General features: G+C 36.7%; 1 protein-coding gene across 2 annotated transcripts in view; it reads left to right on the forward strand.

The window, feature by feature from the left end:
• LOC121166249 (zinc finger C2HC domain-containing protein 1A) overlaps positions 1-15806 on the forward strand; it is a 41180-nt gene that overhangs the window by 6835 nt on the left and 18539 nt on the right. For both annotated transcript variants that reach the window (XM_040995349.1, XM_040995350.1), the window contains exons 2-5: positions 2458-2534; positions 4827-4943; positions 10779-10920; positions 13894-14042. In XM_040995349.1, coding sequence (XP_040851283.1) covers positions 2458-2534; positions 4827-4943; positions 10779-10920; positions 13894-14042 — 485 coding nt within the window. The remainder of the gene's footprint in view (positions 1-2457; positions 2535-4826; positions 4944-10778; positions 10921-13893; positions 14043-15806) is intronic.

Raw genomic sequence — 15806 nt, forward strand, 5'->3', positions numbered from 1 at the left:
TCCATACCTGACCCAGCACACCCTAATCAGAGTCCCACACAGGCATGTCTCGACTATGTAAATAATATTAAAAATAAACTTTAAAAAGCATATTTTAGCATGTTGATAACTTGTGAAAATTAATCCTAAGCATTGTATTTTGCTGTATGGTACATTCTGATTGTTAGTTGGAGTTTTTGTATAAAAATGGGAACTGAGTTGGATAATAGAGTTATTAAGTAAATCACACAGTTTGTGTTAGCTTTATGAGAGCAATGTCTCAGTAGTTAACCTTGTAATGCTATTACTTGGTCTGCGGTTGACAAATAGTAGATGCTTATGTAGCACATCCATTATTTCAGTGTTCAGATTGGTTTTTTCTCAATAGTTTACTTTTGTGTGAGTGTGTTTTATCACCTACTTAACAAATATATTCAAATGTAATATAAAGCAAGCAAAACTTTTAAATTTTTTGTAATGTTTTATATTGCTCAGTGTTTAAACTACTTATTAATATTTATTTAAAGGAATAACTACAATCAAGGTTATCCACCCTGTGACATTACTTTGACTATTCTTTGAACACATTCTTAATGAGCCAAGTGGAATCTGTCTCGTAGCTACCTCAACTTTCAGTATTGTTAGTGGACTAAGTGATCTAGATAATATGGCTCAATTGGCTAATCCCACCCCTTCAAGTGCTGGAATCCCATGTGGTGCTGGTTCTTGTCCTGGCTGCTCCATTTCCCATCCAGCTTCCTGCTTATGATCTGGGAAAGCAGCAGAGGACGGCCCAAGGCCTTGGGACCCTGCACCTTGGGGGAAGCTCCTGGCTCCTGGCTTTGGATTGGCTCTGCTCTGTCCATTGTGGCCATTGGGGGAGTTAAACCAGCAGGAAGGGGATCGTTGTGTTTCTACTTCTCTCTTTCCAATAAAATAAGATAAATCTTTAAAAAATAAATTGCTCTCCCTGAATAATATACCCACTGCTGCTGAAGGACATGTCAACAAATCTTAGCTTTCTTTTGTAATTAATATCCACTATTTTACTTCATTGTAAAAATATTTCTGGGCTGGTCCCAGCGGTGTCACAGTGGTTAAGGTCCTCGCCTTGCACGCCCGGGATCCCATATGGGCGCCGGTTCTAATGCCGGCAGCTCCACTTCCCATCCAGCTCCCTGCCTGTAGCCCGGGAAAGCAGTCGAGGATATCCCAAAGCTTTGGGACCCTGCACCCGCGTGGGAGACCCGGAAGAGGCTCCTGGCTTTGGATTGGCATAGCATTGGCCGTTGTGCTCACTTGGGGAGTGAATCATCAGAAGGAAGATCTTCCTGTTTCTCCTCTTCTCTGTATATCAACTTTGCAATAAAATAAATAAATCCTTAAATAAACAAACAATAAAAAAATTCCTCTCTTTCAATCAAATTGGGTAGTGTGAAGAACTAGAAGAATTGTAGAACAGAGGTCACTTCTGTGTTTGACAATATTCTTACCAACATCTGTTTTAGGTCACCTGGTTTCTGTACACTCATCAAATGTATAGGAACAAATATTAGGGAGTCCTAGTTGCTCTTTTTTTTCATAAGTTTACTTATGTCACTGTTGAAAGAAATGGTCTTCTGTTGTCTTTTGTATGATACACATGTTAAAAGTCAGTAAAATACTAGGCTGGAAACATGGGGAATGTCCCCATGAGAGATGTTACCGATTCCAATACCATTTGTAGCAAAGTATTAATTGTGAAAATAAATTAGATTTAAATTTTAGTTAGAAAGTAAGGTGATGAATTGACTCAGAAGAATCCCTAATAGTGTTAGTTCTTTTGAATATTTTCATGTTAAAATTTGTGATATCTTGGTGTATGATTGGTAAATTAATTTTAACTGAAAGAAGTTATACCTACCTCTTTACTCTTTAATGAATTTTTCTCCTTAGATCAAAATATCTCCAGTAAGTACTGTTGTGAATCTTAACATATATGTAAAATAGTGAATATTTCACATTATTCAGGATAGGCAGTGTGCATAACTGAAAGATATTATCGTTAGGGCATTATACTTGCATCGTGTGGTGTTACATAAAGTAAGTTTTATTCCGAATTCTTTAGACATTAGTGACATATTTTCATGACTTGGAGTTTAATAAGATAAACAATTTTATGTTTAATAATTTATAATAGATATAACTCACAAGTTAACAAAACATAAGGAATTGGTTTGGTTAAAATACTTAAAACTAGATTTTATAGCAATGTAAATTTGGTTGTTCTTAAATTATCACTATTATGTGTTTATGATAGCCTATTTTGATCAATGATCACTAAGTCTTGTGCCCATTGTAATTGATAATTTTGCTTATTTCAAAATAGATCAAAACATTTTTCACAACAGCTGTTAGCCTACCAGTAAAACTGAGAAACAGCATTAAAATTTGGGTTTCACAGTTTGATAGGAAGTAATAAATTATTTTCTGTTTCAGAGAATGGAAGTGTTGTCCAAGTAGGAGAATTACTGCCTTGCAAGATTTGTGGAAGAACATTCTTTCCAGTAGCATTAGTAAGTAAAGAGGTTGTTTTCTTTCTTTTTTTTTTTTTTTTGGTGGAGTTGTTACTATTCTTTACTCAGAACAACCCTAATGGGAAAAGCTACAAGAACAACTTTTGAAGGGATATTCAGGAGCGTCTGTTGGCATTACTTCCCAGGACTCTTTTCAGAGTTTGATCTTCAGAACCCCTCTATTAAAAAGTAAAATTATTCCTAACTCTGTGTGTCTGTTAGCAAAAATAGGACAAAACACCTTTCAGAAATATGTGATAGGGGCCAGCTTTGTGGTGAAGCCTGTTAAGTGACCGCTTGTGCCAGGGGCATCCCATACGGGCACTGGTTCGAGGTCTGGCAGCTTTCACTTCTGTATCTAGTTCTATATTAGTGGCCTGGGAAAACAGCAGAAGATAGCCCAAATGCTTTGGTCCCCTGCAACCTGTTTCCACATGGGAAGCCCAGATGGAAGAATTTATCTTCAAAACTTCATAGTTTGTAGCTTTGGCCTGGCCCAACCCGGACTGTTGAAACATCTGGGGAGCTAACCAACAGATGGCAGATCTCTGTTTCTTTGTCTGACTCTCCTCTGGTGTCTCTGTCAAAATAATTAATCTTTTAAACATATGATAATATGTTGTGTTTATTTACAGAAAATGATATGATGTCTGGGATTTGCTTTAAAGTACTTCAGGAATAAAAACAAGTAAATGAAGTAAAATTGCTAAAATGTAATTGTTAAAAGAGTGATAAGTAAATGAAAGATTTTATACTTTGCACTTTTTTGCATGCTTGAAATGTTACAAAGAATTTTTTTTTCAGTATAGCATTGCTTTTGAAGTTATCTAATTTATTAGGTACTTTCAGATATTTAGCATATTCTAGTAGCACTTTTAACTGATTTTGATAAATAATCAGCTAAATAGGGAACAATAAAAAGCGTGTTCATGTGCCACATACATTTATTAACACTTTACATAAGATAAAAATATTTCTTTAAGTATAGATCTGCTGGATATGAACCTGCAGTAATCCACTATACATCCTTTTACTGTTTCCAGTTTGTTTCTTACAAGCAAAGTGAAGGGGCTCGTGCTATGGCTGCGGGTTAACCTGAAGCCTAGGCGTTTTCATAAGCATTCCTTATGGGGACCAGTTTAAATTGTAGGGTTTCTACTGTAGTCAGCTCCCTGAAAATGTGCCTGGGAAAGCGATGGAAGATGACCCAAACACTTGGGCCCCTTAACCCACAGGGGACATAGGTTGGAGTTCTGGGTTCCTGCTTTGGCCTGGTGCAGCACTGGCCATTGTGATCATTTGGGGAAGGGAAAGTGCAGATGGAAGACTTTTCTTCTGACTGTCTCTGTAATTCTGCTTTTCAAATAAATAAGCTCTTAAAAAAAGGAATTAATGATCTATAGTAGCTTTCTGACTACTACTGTGTTTTAGTTAGCAATGGCTTCTTGTAATTCCAAAGCATATTCTCTACTTATTCAGTGTTGTTTTTGATTATCTTTGCATTATTTTTATGAGTTTTCATAGGCAAAAGTATTCTTATTCATTTATCTAATCTTTGTTTAAGTGATGTTATCACTGTACTGACAATTTATATAATCATGCTTGTAAACAGTTTGTGTGTATACCTGACACAGAAAAATTTATGTTAACAGACATGCTTGGGTGTACCGGAAAGTGCTGCTAGCCTCATTTTTATTACTTAGACATTTGATTCTAGTAATTCTAATTACAATGCTTGCTTGCTGAACAAAGATTGAAATCCAGTATGTGAAACAGTTGATTACTAGTTATGTACTGAAAGCGTTAAGAGCTTTCATGACAAATACATCCATCCAAGATTTACCTTTTCTTCCCAAATAAGGCTTAACAGTTAGTTGTGGTTTCTTAATTGTTTATGAAAATATAGAATAAAAAGTTCTTTTGGTACAGCTGATATGGTCAGTCAGCATGTATGGAAGGAGTTTTATTGATTAAGTAGAGGTCTGTACAATGGCTCTTGTATACTTTTTAGTATTAATAATGTGAAAACAGAGAATATCTTTAAAAGGTCTTTAAAATATTTGAGAGTATTTCTTTATAATTTGTTATTATGAGAGATAACGTAGCATGCATTATATTTATGTGTATATATATATAATTTTAGTTAAGGCAAGGTGCATCTTATTATTTATCCTCAGGTGTGTTAATTGGGTCTAATTTTGTGTGATTTTTAAATTGATCTCAACTGAAATGAGATTTTAGTCTTTCTTTTTTGCAATAAGGAGATTATGCTGCATTTCTTCATCTTCACAGAAAAAGCATGGACCTATTTGCCAGAAAACTGCAACCAAAAAACGGAAGACTTTTGATTCAAGCAGACAGAGAGCTGAAGGAACGGATATTCCAACAGTAAAACCTCTTAAACCAAGGGTAATTGTAAAATCTTTGGAACAGTATAAACTTTGCTGTTAATATGTTGAAAACCTTGTGCATGTCTGTTACTTTAACCCAATAGAATGTCTTAACAAAATTCTGTGTTCCGTTTTCTAAACACATGTGTTAAGAAATGGATGGATAAAACATTTTATTTCAAATTAAATTTTAAACTACAAAGGAGAGTCCATAGTACTCTCTCGAATTTTAATTAAAGTGAGGTTTTTTCTTTTTATTTTAGCATTGAAACTCAATGGCTGGCTATATTCTGAAAATGGTTTGAAAGTTTTTATGCACTCTTTTTGAGTCGTGGTCTATTTCAGATACGATTTAAGGTGTCAGGTTTTACTGTTTCTTGGTAGTGGTATAACCCCTTAATTCTGTATGTAGAAAGTGAAGCAACTGTTCACAGGTGTCTTAGCTTACTAAGAATGTGTTGTCCTGTTTCAGTGTTTCGGATGTTTGTGATCTATATCATGCTTTTGGGGGAGAAGTTTATCAGTTGTTGAATTATACACATATAGTTATTGTTAGCTTATTTTCGTTCTTAGAACCAAGCTGAGACCCTGCTGCAATAATCTCTGCTCAATATCTGCTATATGTTGCCCAAAATAATTCACTTAAATACAATGACATAATTTTTTTTTTTTTGCATTAGATTAAGCTTTATTTTAGGATTGAAATTCCTCCCATCAGCCAAACCCAGAAATTCAATTCTCAGAGAATTCCCGAGGTGACAGCAGTAGCAGGGAACCCAGGAATTAGCACTGTCCCCCAAAGACCCGCCAGACACCCCTGAGAAGCTTCGAGGTACACCATGTCTGGGCCTCCATCTAGCTGCCTAGCGCCTGCCTCGAGACCTGGAGGGCTACCCCATTCATTCGATGCCATTCTCATGGGTGCATTGACATAATTTTAACAAGTCATTTCAGTGAGAGAGTCAAAGCTAAGTACCTGATTGAATAGGTTTTTGAAACCAAACCCTGTTTTCTGATGCTTCTGAAAGAGCACTTCCCTAACATGGAATTCACCTTAGTAATAAAATTATTTGGTAATAGGAAAATCAGATATCCATCTTTTTGAGTTGTGAATATTGGTGGGAAGTGTGGTGAGGTTTGAATAAGGTACAGTGTTTGAAGTTGTCTTTTAAACTTCAAGATGTGTGATTGTATTATTTAAAGTAGATAAAGTAAAGCAATCTGTAATGTTAGTGTAATAAAGTGATTGTGGGAGCTGGCTTGAGAGGCACACTGTTTGAGAAAGTTACTTAATCTATTTATGTTTCTTCTTGCCCGTGCAGTGGTGATAATAATAGTGTCTAACTTTTGGATATGTTGTTGATAAAATCATACATGGTAATCTTAGTAAATGTTAGTTATCCTGTTAGTTTTGTAAAGGGATGGTAATTATCCTTAGTTGTCTTCAGAAAAGCAGCCAAGTTAAAGAACATTGCTTTACAATAATAGTTCATTGACTTGCTACTTAAATTGTGGTTCAGAGAATTAATATTAACATTATTTTGGGACTTATTAGAAATGCATAATCTTAGGTCATACTCAGACATACTGAGAATCTGAAATGTGACAAAATCTTAGGTGAATTGCATGGATGTTAAATTTGAGAAGCAATGTCTTAGAAAATTTAAAAATTGTATAGTTCATAGTATAATTACCTGTATCAAAGAAATCCTACCAAATCTCAAGTAGGGAAAGACAATTGTAGAAGCTCCACTTTTAGACAAATGGGCTTATTCCACATATTACCAAATATTTGTAAGAGCTGCCCAAGGCTCCTGAGAGATCTGGGTCAATGGGGCCATGGTAGAAAGTGCACTAAGTTTCCAGAACTCTAGCTTTGATTTTAGACATCTGCCACCTTAGGCTAAAGGTCTCTTTTACAGGTGATTCCTAAAGATGACAGGTCTTATTTAAAAATAAACAAGAATACTTCAAAGAAATTGAAGGATAAGTTCATTGTGGTGAAAAGAAATTTAATTATAAACCTACAATAAGTCTTCAAAAATGTGTGGAAAATGTGTAAGATAAAATATCTTCATACATTTCCAAAAGAATTTATATCAGAAAACACTTTACTTTTTTTGAAGTATTATTATTATTATTTTAATTGGAAAGAAAAATTTACACAGAGAAGAAACAGAGAGAAAAATCTTCCACCACCTGGTTTGCTCTCCAAATGGCCAGAGCTGAACTAATCTGAAGCCAGGATCCAGGACTGCCCACCTGGTCTTGTTCACAGTAGTAGGGTCCCAAGGCTTTTGGCCATCCTCAACTGCTTTCCTAGACTATAGGCAGAGCTGAATCGGAAGTGGAGCAGCAAGGACATGAACTGAGCCCATATGGGATGCAGCACTTGGAGGTGAAGGATTAGCCAGTTAAGCCAATGTGTCAACTTTTAATTCACTTTTAACTCAGTTTCTCTCCAAACTTTTTGAAGTACCCTTTTTGGACCCATGACCTATAATGAACAAGTTGATGTTGGACACAAACCAGAAAGTGGACAGGAGAGGAATAGGAAATTGAGGAGGCATTGAAGCATTCTTGGGAAGCCTTCCTGAAGATGGGGGACCCCCCCCCCCGAAATGGCTGTCTTGTTTTTGAAGTGGTTTGTGAAAACTTAGCAAAGCTGGGATGGTAGCATTAGTTCTCCTGGATTCAGATGGTTTCAGAGAAGCAGAAGGAGCAATGTAGTAATTACACTGAAGCCCTGATTATGCACAGGAGGTAGCCTTTGATATAGCAGTGAAGTTTGCTAGCTTGGATAATCTGAAAGGCTGTGCTGCTCGTGTCTTCCCAAAAATCTTTTGCAAATAGTTGTATCTAGAAAGCCTAACTCATTAATGATAAGTAATAACAGAATCTGCTGGCTTGACATTACAAGCAAAAAAAGAGAAAGAGAAAGAGAGGAATAGAATTTACCAGTAACTGATTGTGATAGGGTGCAGCTGCAGCTGGTTGATGGCTAGCACCTGCTTGCGGAGTTAATTGACAGTTGCAGAGAATGCAGAGGGGGAGTTTTTTATGCCCTGCCTTTCCTAGATCCATTCAAGTTAATAGAATGTGCAAAACTACTTCTGGAGGCTCTTTGCGTGTTCCCCACTCACCCCTCCTGCCTCCAGAGCTATTCAAGTTAACTGACAGTGTGGCACTTCCTGCTTCCTGTTGCTAGCTTAATTAACTGCAGGAAAACTTTGGGCTCTGGCAGCTCTCTTCCTGCCTCCAGCCACTTAGTTAATTGAATGTATGGAAACTTTTCTGTGTGACTGTCAGTCTGATTGGAGGATGAGAGCTTAAAAACCCCTGACTTCTGCCACTTGGTGCAGTAGCCGCTGGAGTGTAGTGGGAAGTGCTGTTGCCAAGTTAGGACTCCTGATGTTCTGCACTAGCCTAGCAGTTGAGATGTTGGCATACATAAGTGAGCGTGTGGGTCTGATGCCTGTTTCTGGCTCTGGACTCAAATTCTGCCATCACAGTCCTAGGGAGGTGGCCCTGATAAGTCAGGTCATCTTGTTCCTACCATTCACCAGAGGATCTGGATAGCATTGCTAACTTCAGGATTCAGCACAGAGCCTAGTCCTTGTCTATTGAGAGTATTTGGGGAGTGAACTGGCAGATCAGAGTTCTCTCTCTTTTCTGGATGAAATTTTGAAAGTAATAGAATGTATGACTTATGAGTCAGTGAAGAAATTAATAAGAAAAAGCTTTTTTGAATGAAAATGGAAGACAAAAGTATCAAACCCTCTGAAATGTTGCAAAAACAGTATTGAAAAGGCTATTGATCTTTTATTTTGCATGAAGGTTGCCTTATATCAAAGAGAACATATAATATTTATCCTTTTGGGATTGATTTTTTTTAGTGAGTGTGAAGGTCTGTAGTTGAGAACATTTGGTTGCAAAAGGTTACATTTCATTCTTTTTAATGGCTGAGTAGTATTCTATGGAGTAGATGTACCACAATTTCTTTATCCACTCCTCTTTTGGTGGGCATCTGGGTTATTTCCATGTCTTTGCTATTATAGATTGTGCTGCTGTAAATATAGGATTACAGATCCCTTTCTCATATGCAGATTTCATTTCCTTTGGATATATTCCCAGACAGTAGCACCATTTTCTTTAAGAAGGGTTTTGATTTTTTTTTCTTTTTCATTTCTTCAGTGACACATTCATCATTCAATAGCATGTTGATTAACTTCATGTTTTTGTAAACTTCCTATTTTTCTTCCTGTTGACCTCGACTGCTGGCTGACCCAGGACAGGTAATCCCCTGAGCATGGTCCCTGTGTACTGCTTAGATGGGACAATGGATATAATAATGCTGTTTCTGGTTTGTGTGCTGTCAGGAGTTCCAGGAGAGGTGAGGCCTCGCAGTAGTGGAATGTGGGCAGAGAAGCCAGGGAAAGGTGAATGTCTGCAGCTTTGTGTGTCTAGGTTATTCGTTGACTGTCTCTAGGATAAGTTATATTGTTGGGGAAGCTGGGACATAGATCTTCAGGTTAATGGATGGACTTAAGGATAATGACCATTTGTTCCTCTTTGGATTATGTTTGGTTGGATTATGATTGGTTGGATTGCCATATGGACTTGTGATTTGCTATTTCTAGTATGCTCTATTATCACCAAGCTTGGTTAATAAAGACTCCTTAATAAACCTTAGACATGTCTGGTGTGATCTCGCTCACACCCCATAACAGTAACTGTGCAAAAGGTACTATCATATCCATTTGTGAAGATATAATGCAGTACACACCTCTACTTCCAAATCAAAGATGGACTCTCCTCTGTTGTGCATACCTACAATGTCAGGATACACTTAAAGAGCAGAATGAGGGACTTAGGACTGCTTTTGAAGGACTATTTTACTGTAATAATATGGGGGGGATTCGTGGGAGAGAGAGCATTTGGGGAAGGTGGGCAAGGGAAATCCCAGATCCTATGGAGCCGTATCATAAAATAATAGTCAATAATAAAAAACAATGTGGTAATTAAAACCATTAGATATTTGTTAATTTTGCTGTGAATGTGTTACGTAGTCTCATATACATGTAGTAATAAACACACTGTAAAAGGAAAATAAAGGCATAATGCTTTCTTGTATTTCAGTGTTATAAAATCTGAATACTTAAATGGCAGTATTCAGCACAGGATGATCTGAACAGTGAAACCCAAGTTCAGAAGTGGGCTCCGTTCCAAAAGGAAATCTTTTTCCTGATGAAGATGCTGTCTCAGTTTTGTGTGGAGATGATTCAGTAAAGGATATTAACACAGCTGCATGGCTATACAGCATGCTTCCAAACAATGAAGACATACATTTATTTATTTATTGTTTTGGTAGCAGATTAGCCTTAGTTAAGATCATTAAGCTAAATCTTAAAAATAATTCTGCAAGTCAGCATACCCATACAGAATCGCAAGACATACCGCTTAGTTGAGATAGCCTCCTCTGTAGCTATAGGAAGTTATTACAGAAATGACTGATAGCAGGTGCTTGACTTCTTGTTCAGAGAAAACCCAGTTACAAATGCAGAGCACTGTTTTTCACTTCCTCAACAGTTAAAAACACCAGGGCCTGGGGACATACTCCGACTATGGGAAAACAGAGATACAGTCTTAGGAGGAGGATAAATGGATGTGATACATAGTCTGTCACAGAATTATGGTAGAAATTGCGTATAATGCAATGCAATTGTGTGGATTTTCTTCAAAAGTTTCTAAATTTGAGATTAAGCATTTCTGCTAAAATCATTTAAAGCAGTACTAATTCTGTTATTTCAGTTTAGTAAAATAAAGTTTGATACTGATTTTCCTTTCTTTATAGCCAGAACCACCAAAGAAGCCATCTAATTGGAGAAGAAAGCATGAAGAATTTATTGCCACCATTCGAGCAGCTAAAGGCCTTGATCAGGCACTGAAAGAGGGTGGCAAGCTTCCTCCCCCTCCTCCACCTTCCTATGATCCTGGTATATGAGATATTGTAGACGGAAATACAAATGTGCAGAGATAACAATTATAAGAATTTTGCAGGGCCCGGCGCGGTGGCGCAAGTGGTTAAGTCCTCGCCTTGCACGCCCGGGATCCCATATGGGCGCCGGTTCTAATCCCGGCAGCCCCGCTTCCCTTCCAGCTCCCTGCCTGTGGCCTGGGAAAGCAGTCGAGGACGGCCCAAAGCTTTGGGACCCTGCACCCGCGTGGGAGACCCGGAAGAGGCTCCTGGCTTCGGATCGGCATAGTATCGGCCCGTTGCGCTCACTTGGGGAGTGAATCATCGGATGGAAGATCTTCCTCTCTGTCTCTCCTCTCTGTATATCCGCCTTTCCAATGAAAAAATAATAAAAATAAATCTTTAAAAAAAAAAAGAATTTTGCAAATTTTAAGTGTTACTAATTTATAATAGAATCTAATGAAATGTTATCTTTATAAATGCTTTGGTAACTAGTAGTGACAGTTCATACAGCTGAGATCATAAAGGCGTATCAGGGTCCCACTGCTGTAGCCTAGTGGCTAAAGTCCTTGCCTTGCACGTGCCAGTTTTAATCCCAGCAGCGCTGCTTCCCTTCCAGCTCCCTACTTCTGGCCTGGGAAAACAGTTGAGGACAGCCAGAAGCCTTGGGAACCTGTGCCTACATGGGAGACCCAAAGAGGCTCCTTGCTCCTTGCTTTGGATCAGTGCAACTCTGGGAGTTGCGGCCAGTTGGGGATTGAATTAGCAGGTGGAAAGATCTTCCTCTCTGTCTCTTCTGTCTGTATATCTGACTTTCCAATAGAAATAAAATCTTAAAAAAAAAAGACATATAACTGTGGAAATAGGGAATCCTTTGTCTTGTATGTCAATACTTGTAGTTAAGCACATAACATTGTAGTGTTTTAAAAATTATAGCGGCTATTAACTTAATATTCCAGTATGTAATGTAATCACGCTTGTTGGGATATTGTCATTCAATAAAATAATTCACATAGTTCTCTTACCTTGATACCTTATCATCTGGGAAGAGGAAAGAACCACAATAGTAATTATTGGTACCGTTGACATGAGTTAACTACTATAGAGACTGGGCTACCTAAGTTATGCCCTGAATTTTAATTCTTATTGGCAGCAATGGTTGTCTTTGTTCAATGTTAGCAAAACTTTCTTTAAAACACAAACACACACAAGACTGACACGCTGTCCATGCCACAGTTTGCCAGTTCTTGTTTAAAGAATTTATAATTAACTTTAGTGCTATGAATTTAACTTGTGTCTCTTCTATTTCTACTTTAATTTTCTTCATGAAATTGAGTTTTATCTGCTTTAGAGCATTGTGTTACATATTACTTTCCATGGCTATATTCTCATGTCTATATAAATAAGATGGAATGTCAGTTTGGTTTTTTTTTTTTTTTTTAAGATTCATTTATTTGAAAGGCAGCGTTGCACAGAGAGAGATCTTCCATGCATAGGTTCATCCCTAAGATGGCTGCAATGGCCAGGTCTGTGCCAGGTCAAAGCTCTGAGCTTCTGTGTGTGTGTGTGTGTGTCAATGCACTTGGAGCATCCTCTGTGTGTCTGTGTGTGTGTGTGTCCCCATGTCTCAAAGCGCCCGGAGCATCCTCTGCTGCTTTCTCAGGTGCATTAGCAGGGAGCTGGATTGGTAATGGAGCATTTTGGATTCGAACCAGTGCCCATGTGGGTGGTGGCACAGGGAGCTGAGCTGCTGTTAACATGCTATAGCACAGAACCAGACGCAGAATATCTGTCCTTAAGGATAATTTTGACTTTTGAAATTGTTTTCTTGGGATTGGTGAAATAGTGGGTTTTTTTGTTTTGTTTTGTTTTGTTTTTGCTTTTGAAAGATTTATCTGTTTACTTGGGAGACACAGAGAGAAAGGTATTCCAACTGCAGATTCACTCCCCAAATGGCTATGGTAGCTGGAATGTCTTCCAGGTCTCTTGTGTGGGTACAAGGAAGGTCCCAAAGACTTGGGTCATCTCATGCTACTTTCCCAAGGAGCACTTTAGCAAGGAGCTGGATTGGAATTGGAACAGTGGATACTTAAACGGGCATTCGTATGGGTTGCTGGCACTGCAGGCTGTGGCTTCACCAATTACGTTACAGTACCAGCTCCAGCAATTTCTTTTTATTAAAGGTTTTATACTTATTCCATCAGTAAGGAAAACAGATTTCTGAGCTCAGAGAGTGTAAAGTATAAATGATATGCTCCCTATGAAAAAGTAAAAATGTTGAAACTAAGATTATTTTTTCACATTGTTAAATTTTTGTGTTTATTCCCAGTGTCACATTTAGTTGATATCTTTGACAATCCTCCAAAATCCTTGTCTGTGATAATTCCTAGATTGAATTTTAAAATAAATTTTATTTACAGTATACTTTGCATTTTGGAAAGATATTTCGTCTTGGAAACATTTGCTGTGTCTTAAATTTGAATTAATTATGTTAATGAGGCCTTTAAAAAATCGCTCCATCTGTTAGGTCATCTAAGAGACAACTGTTTCAAATCCATGAAACAATTTCTTCATTTTCTGTAAGTGAAATTATAGATTTCATAGATGAACCCACTTTTTGAAACATATTGTAATGTTACATTTTTGTATATTGCCAATTAACCAGTCTATTATATAAAAATATGCATCCATGATGAAAACATAAGGTGTTATTTTGAGCAAAAGAAGTAACTTTTTCTTTTTTTTCATCATTTAGTTCTTTAAATTGAGAATTTCTCTTTTATTCTTTTCTTTAGCTATATTTGATTTCGATTGTGAAAGTCTTTGCTATCTTTTGGTAATACCTGTTAGGTTTTTATAAAGAATTAGGTGCTTTTGCTTATCACATGTTGCTAATTATGTCATACATCTTTAATTGCCATTTATACAAGCTAATGAGTCTCCCTTCATTTCAGATATGATGTAATCAATCTCCTGTTTTTATCTTTTTTAGATTATATTCAATGCCCATATTGCCAGAGGAGATTCAATGAAAATGCAGCTGATAGACATATAAATTTCTGTAAAGAACAGGCAGCGCGTATTAGCAATAAAGGAAAGTTTTCTACAGATACCAAAGGAAAACCAGCTTCCCGGACGCAGGTGAAATAGTGAATTTGAATAATTTCTATGTAGGCATCAGAAAATGGGTCTTCCAAATATATATGCTTTCCCTACCAAATTAAATGCATTTCTTTGAGAGTTAGTAAATAGCTTCAAAGTTTGAATAGCTGATAGAGAAAAATTGTGAAATCTACATGATTTTAGAAGGATTTGAGTTTATAGGACCTGAGGACAGAAGAGGAAAAATGTAAGAAAATGAGGTAGAGATAGTTGACGTTGTGTTAGTAAAAAGTGTGTGGAAGTGAACATGTGTCAGTTTGAATAATCACATTTCCAGGTAATATGGGAGTGTGGTATATATGGGAAGGAAAATCTAGCTACCTTTCTAATTATTAAGATGTGACAGTCTACATTCTTCTATTGTTTCTTTATAAGTGGTCTAGTAGACCAAGTTGTTTATATTTTTAATATGAATTTTAAAATTGACTTGTGAATTTCTACAAAAATTTGAGGTTACACTAAATCTATAAATCACTTTGGGGAGAAATAACATCTTAAGTGTATTACATTTTCCAATTCATGAACTTGTTAACATTACCTGCAGTGATTTGTAGTTTTCAGTATATAGGATAGATAATACACAGATTTTTATTATGAATTTCCTTAAGTGTTCCATATTTTTGGATGTTCTTGCAGATGTAATTCTATTATTTCATTTTCAATTTATTGCTAGACCAGGAATATTACAGATAAGTATGTCTGTATATCTGTGTGTATATAGATATCAATATATAACGGTTATCTTTGTCTATCTGTAAGTATAGATATATTGTGCCTGTTGTTTTGTTCAATTAATGTTGGATAACTGCCCTATAGATTTTGTTGATTATGTCACCTATATATTAGGGTAGTTTTGCTTCTTTCTCTGCAAACCACTTGCCTTTTTTATGTGCATATAATTTATTGTACTGATTATAGTGTTTATCATTGCTAGATGTAAATTATGAGAGGTCTTATTCTTGCCTTGTTCCCATTCTTTGTGAAAGGTTTACTGTTAAGTGTGAGGTTAGCTGAGTGATTTTCATCTGTGCCTTGTCAGCATCAGATAGTTCTGTTCTCAGAGATCTTTTGGAACCATGAGCAGATTTTGAATGTTCTTATGTATTGAAATGATAATATAGTTTTTTCCCCCATTATTCCAAAAGAGTTGCACTTATTGATTTTCTGATATTAAACCAATTGTGTACTTCATGAATAAATCCTTAATATAAATACTTAGATTTGATATGCTGAATTTTATTAAGAATTTTTACAACTACATCCCCTATCAGAAGAGCAGTAGGATTTGGGTAGTGGATCTGCTTCCAGTTCCAGCTTACTGCTGATGTACATCACGACAAGTAGCTAATGATGCCTAAGTTTCTTGGGTCCAAACCATTTATGTCAGAGAGTTGGATTGAGCTCTGGGCATTTGGTTTCAAAGGACACAACTCCAACTGCTGGGAATTTTGAGGAATGTACCAGTGGATTAGGAAATCTTCCTCTATCCCTGTCTCTCCGATTCCCTTCCAAATAAAATAGTAAAAAAAAAAAAAACAAAAACCCAAACCTCGCATGTGTAATTGTGATACCTGTATGTGTATGATCATTTTCAAAGGTGACCTTGATAGGTGCATTTTTGCTATTCTGCTTCCTTATTCATGGTTGCCTGTATACTTAAATCAGAGATAACAGCTGACTGTTTGCCCTACATGACCCTTAAAGCTTCATTCATGATTCTTTGTATGAAGTGCTTGTTTCTTC

The sequence above is a fragment of the Ochotona curzoniae genome, unplaced genomic scaffold (assembly GCF_017591425.1).
Source record: "Ochotona curzoniae isolate NIBS_2020 unplaced genomic scaffold, NIBS_Ocur_1.0 patch10, whole genome shotgun sequence".
Classification (NCBI taxonomy): domain Eukaryota; kingdom Metazoa; phylum Chordata; class Mammalia; order Lagomorpha; family Ochotonidae; genus Ochotona; species Ochotona curzoniae.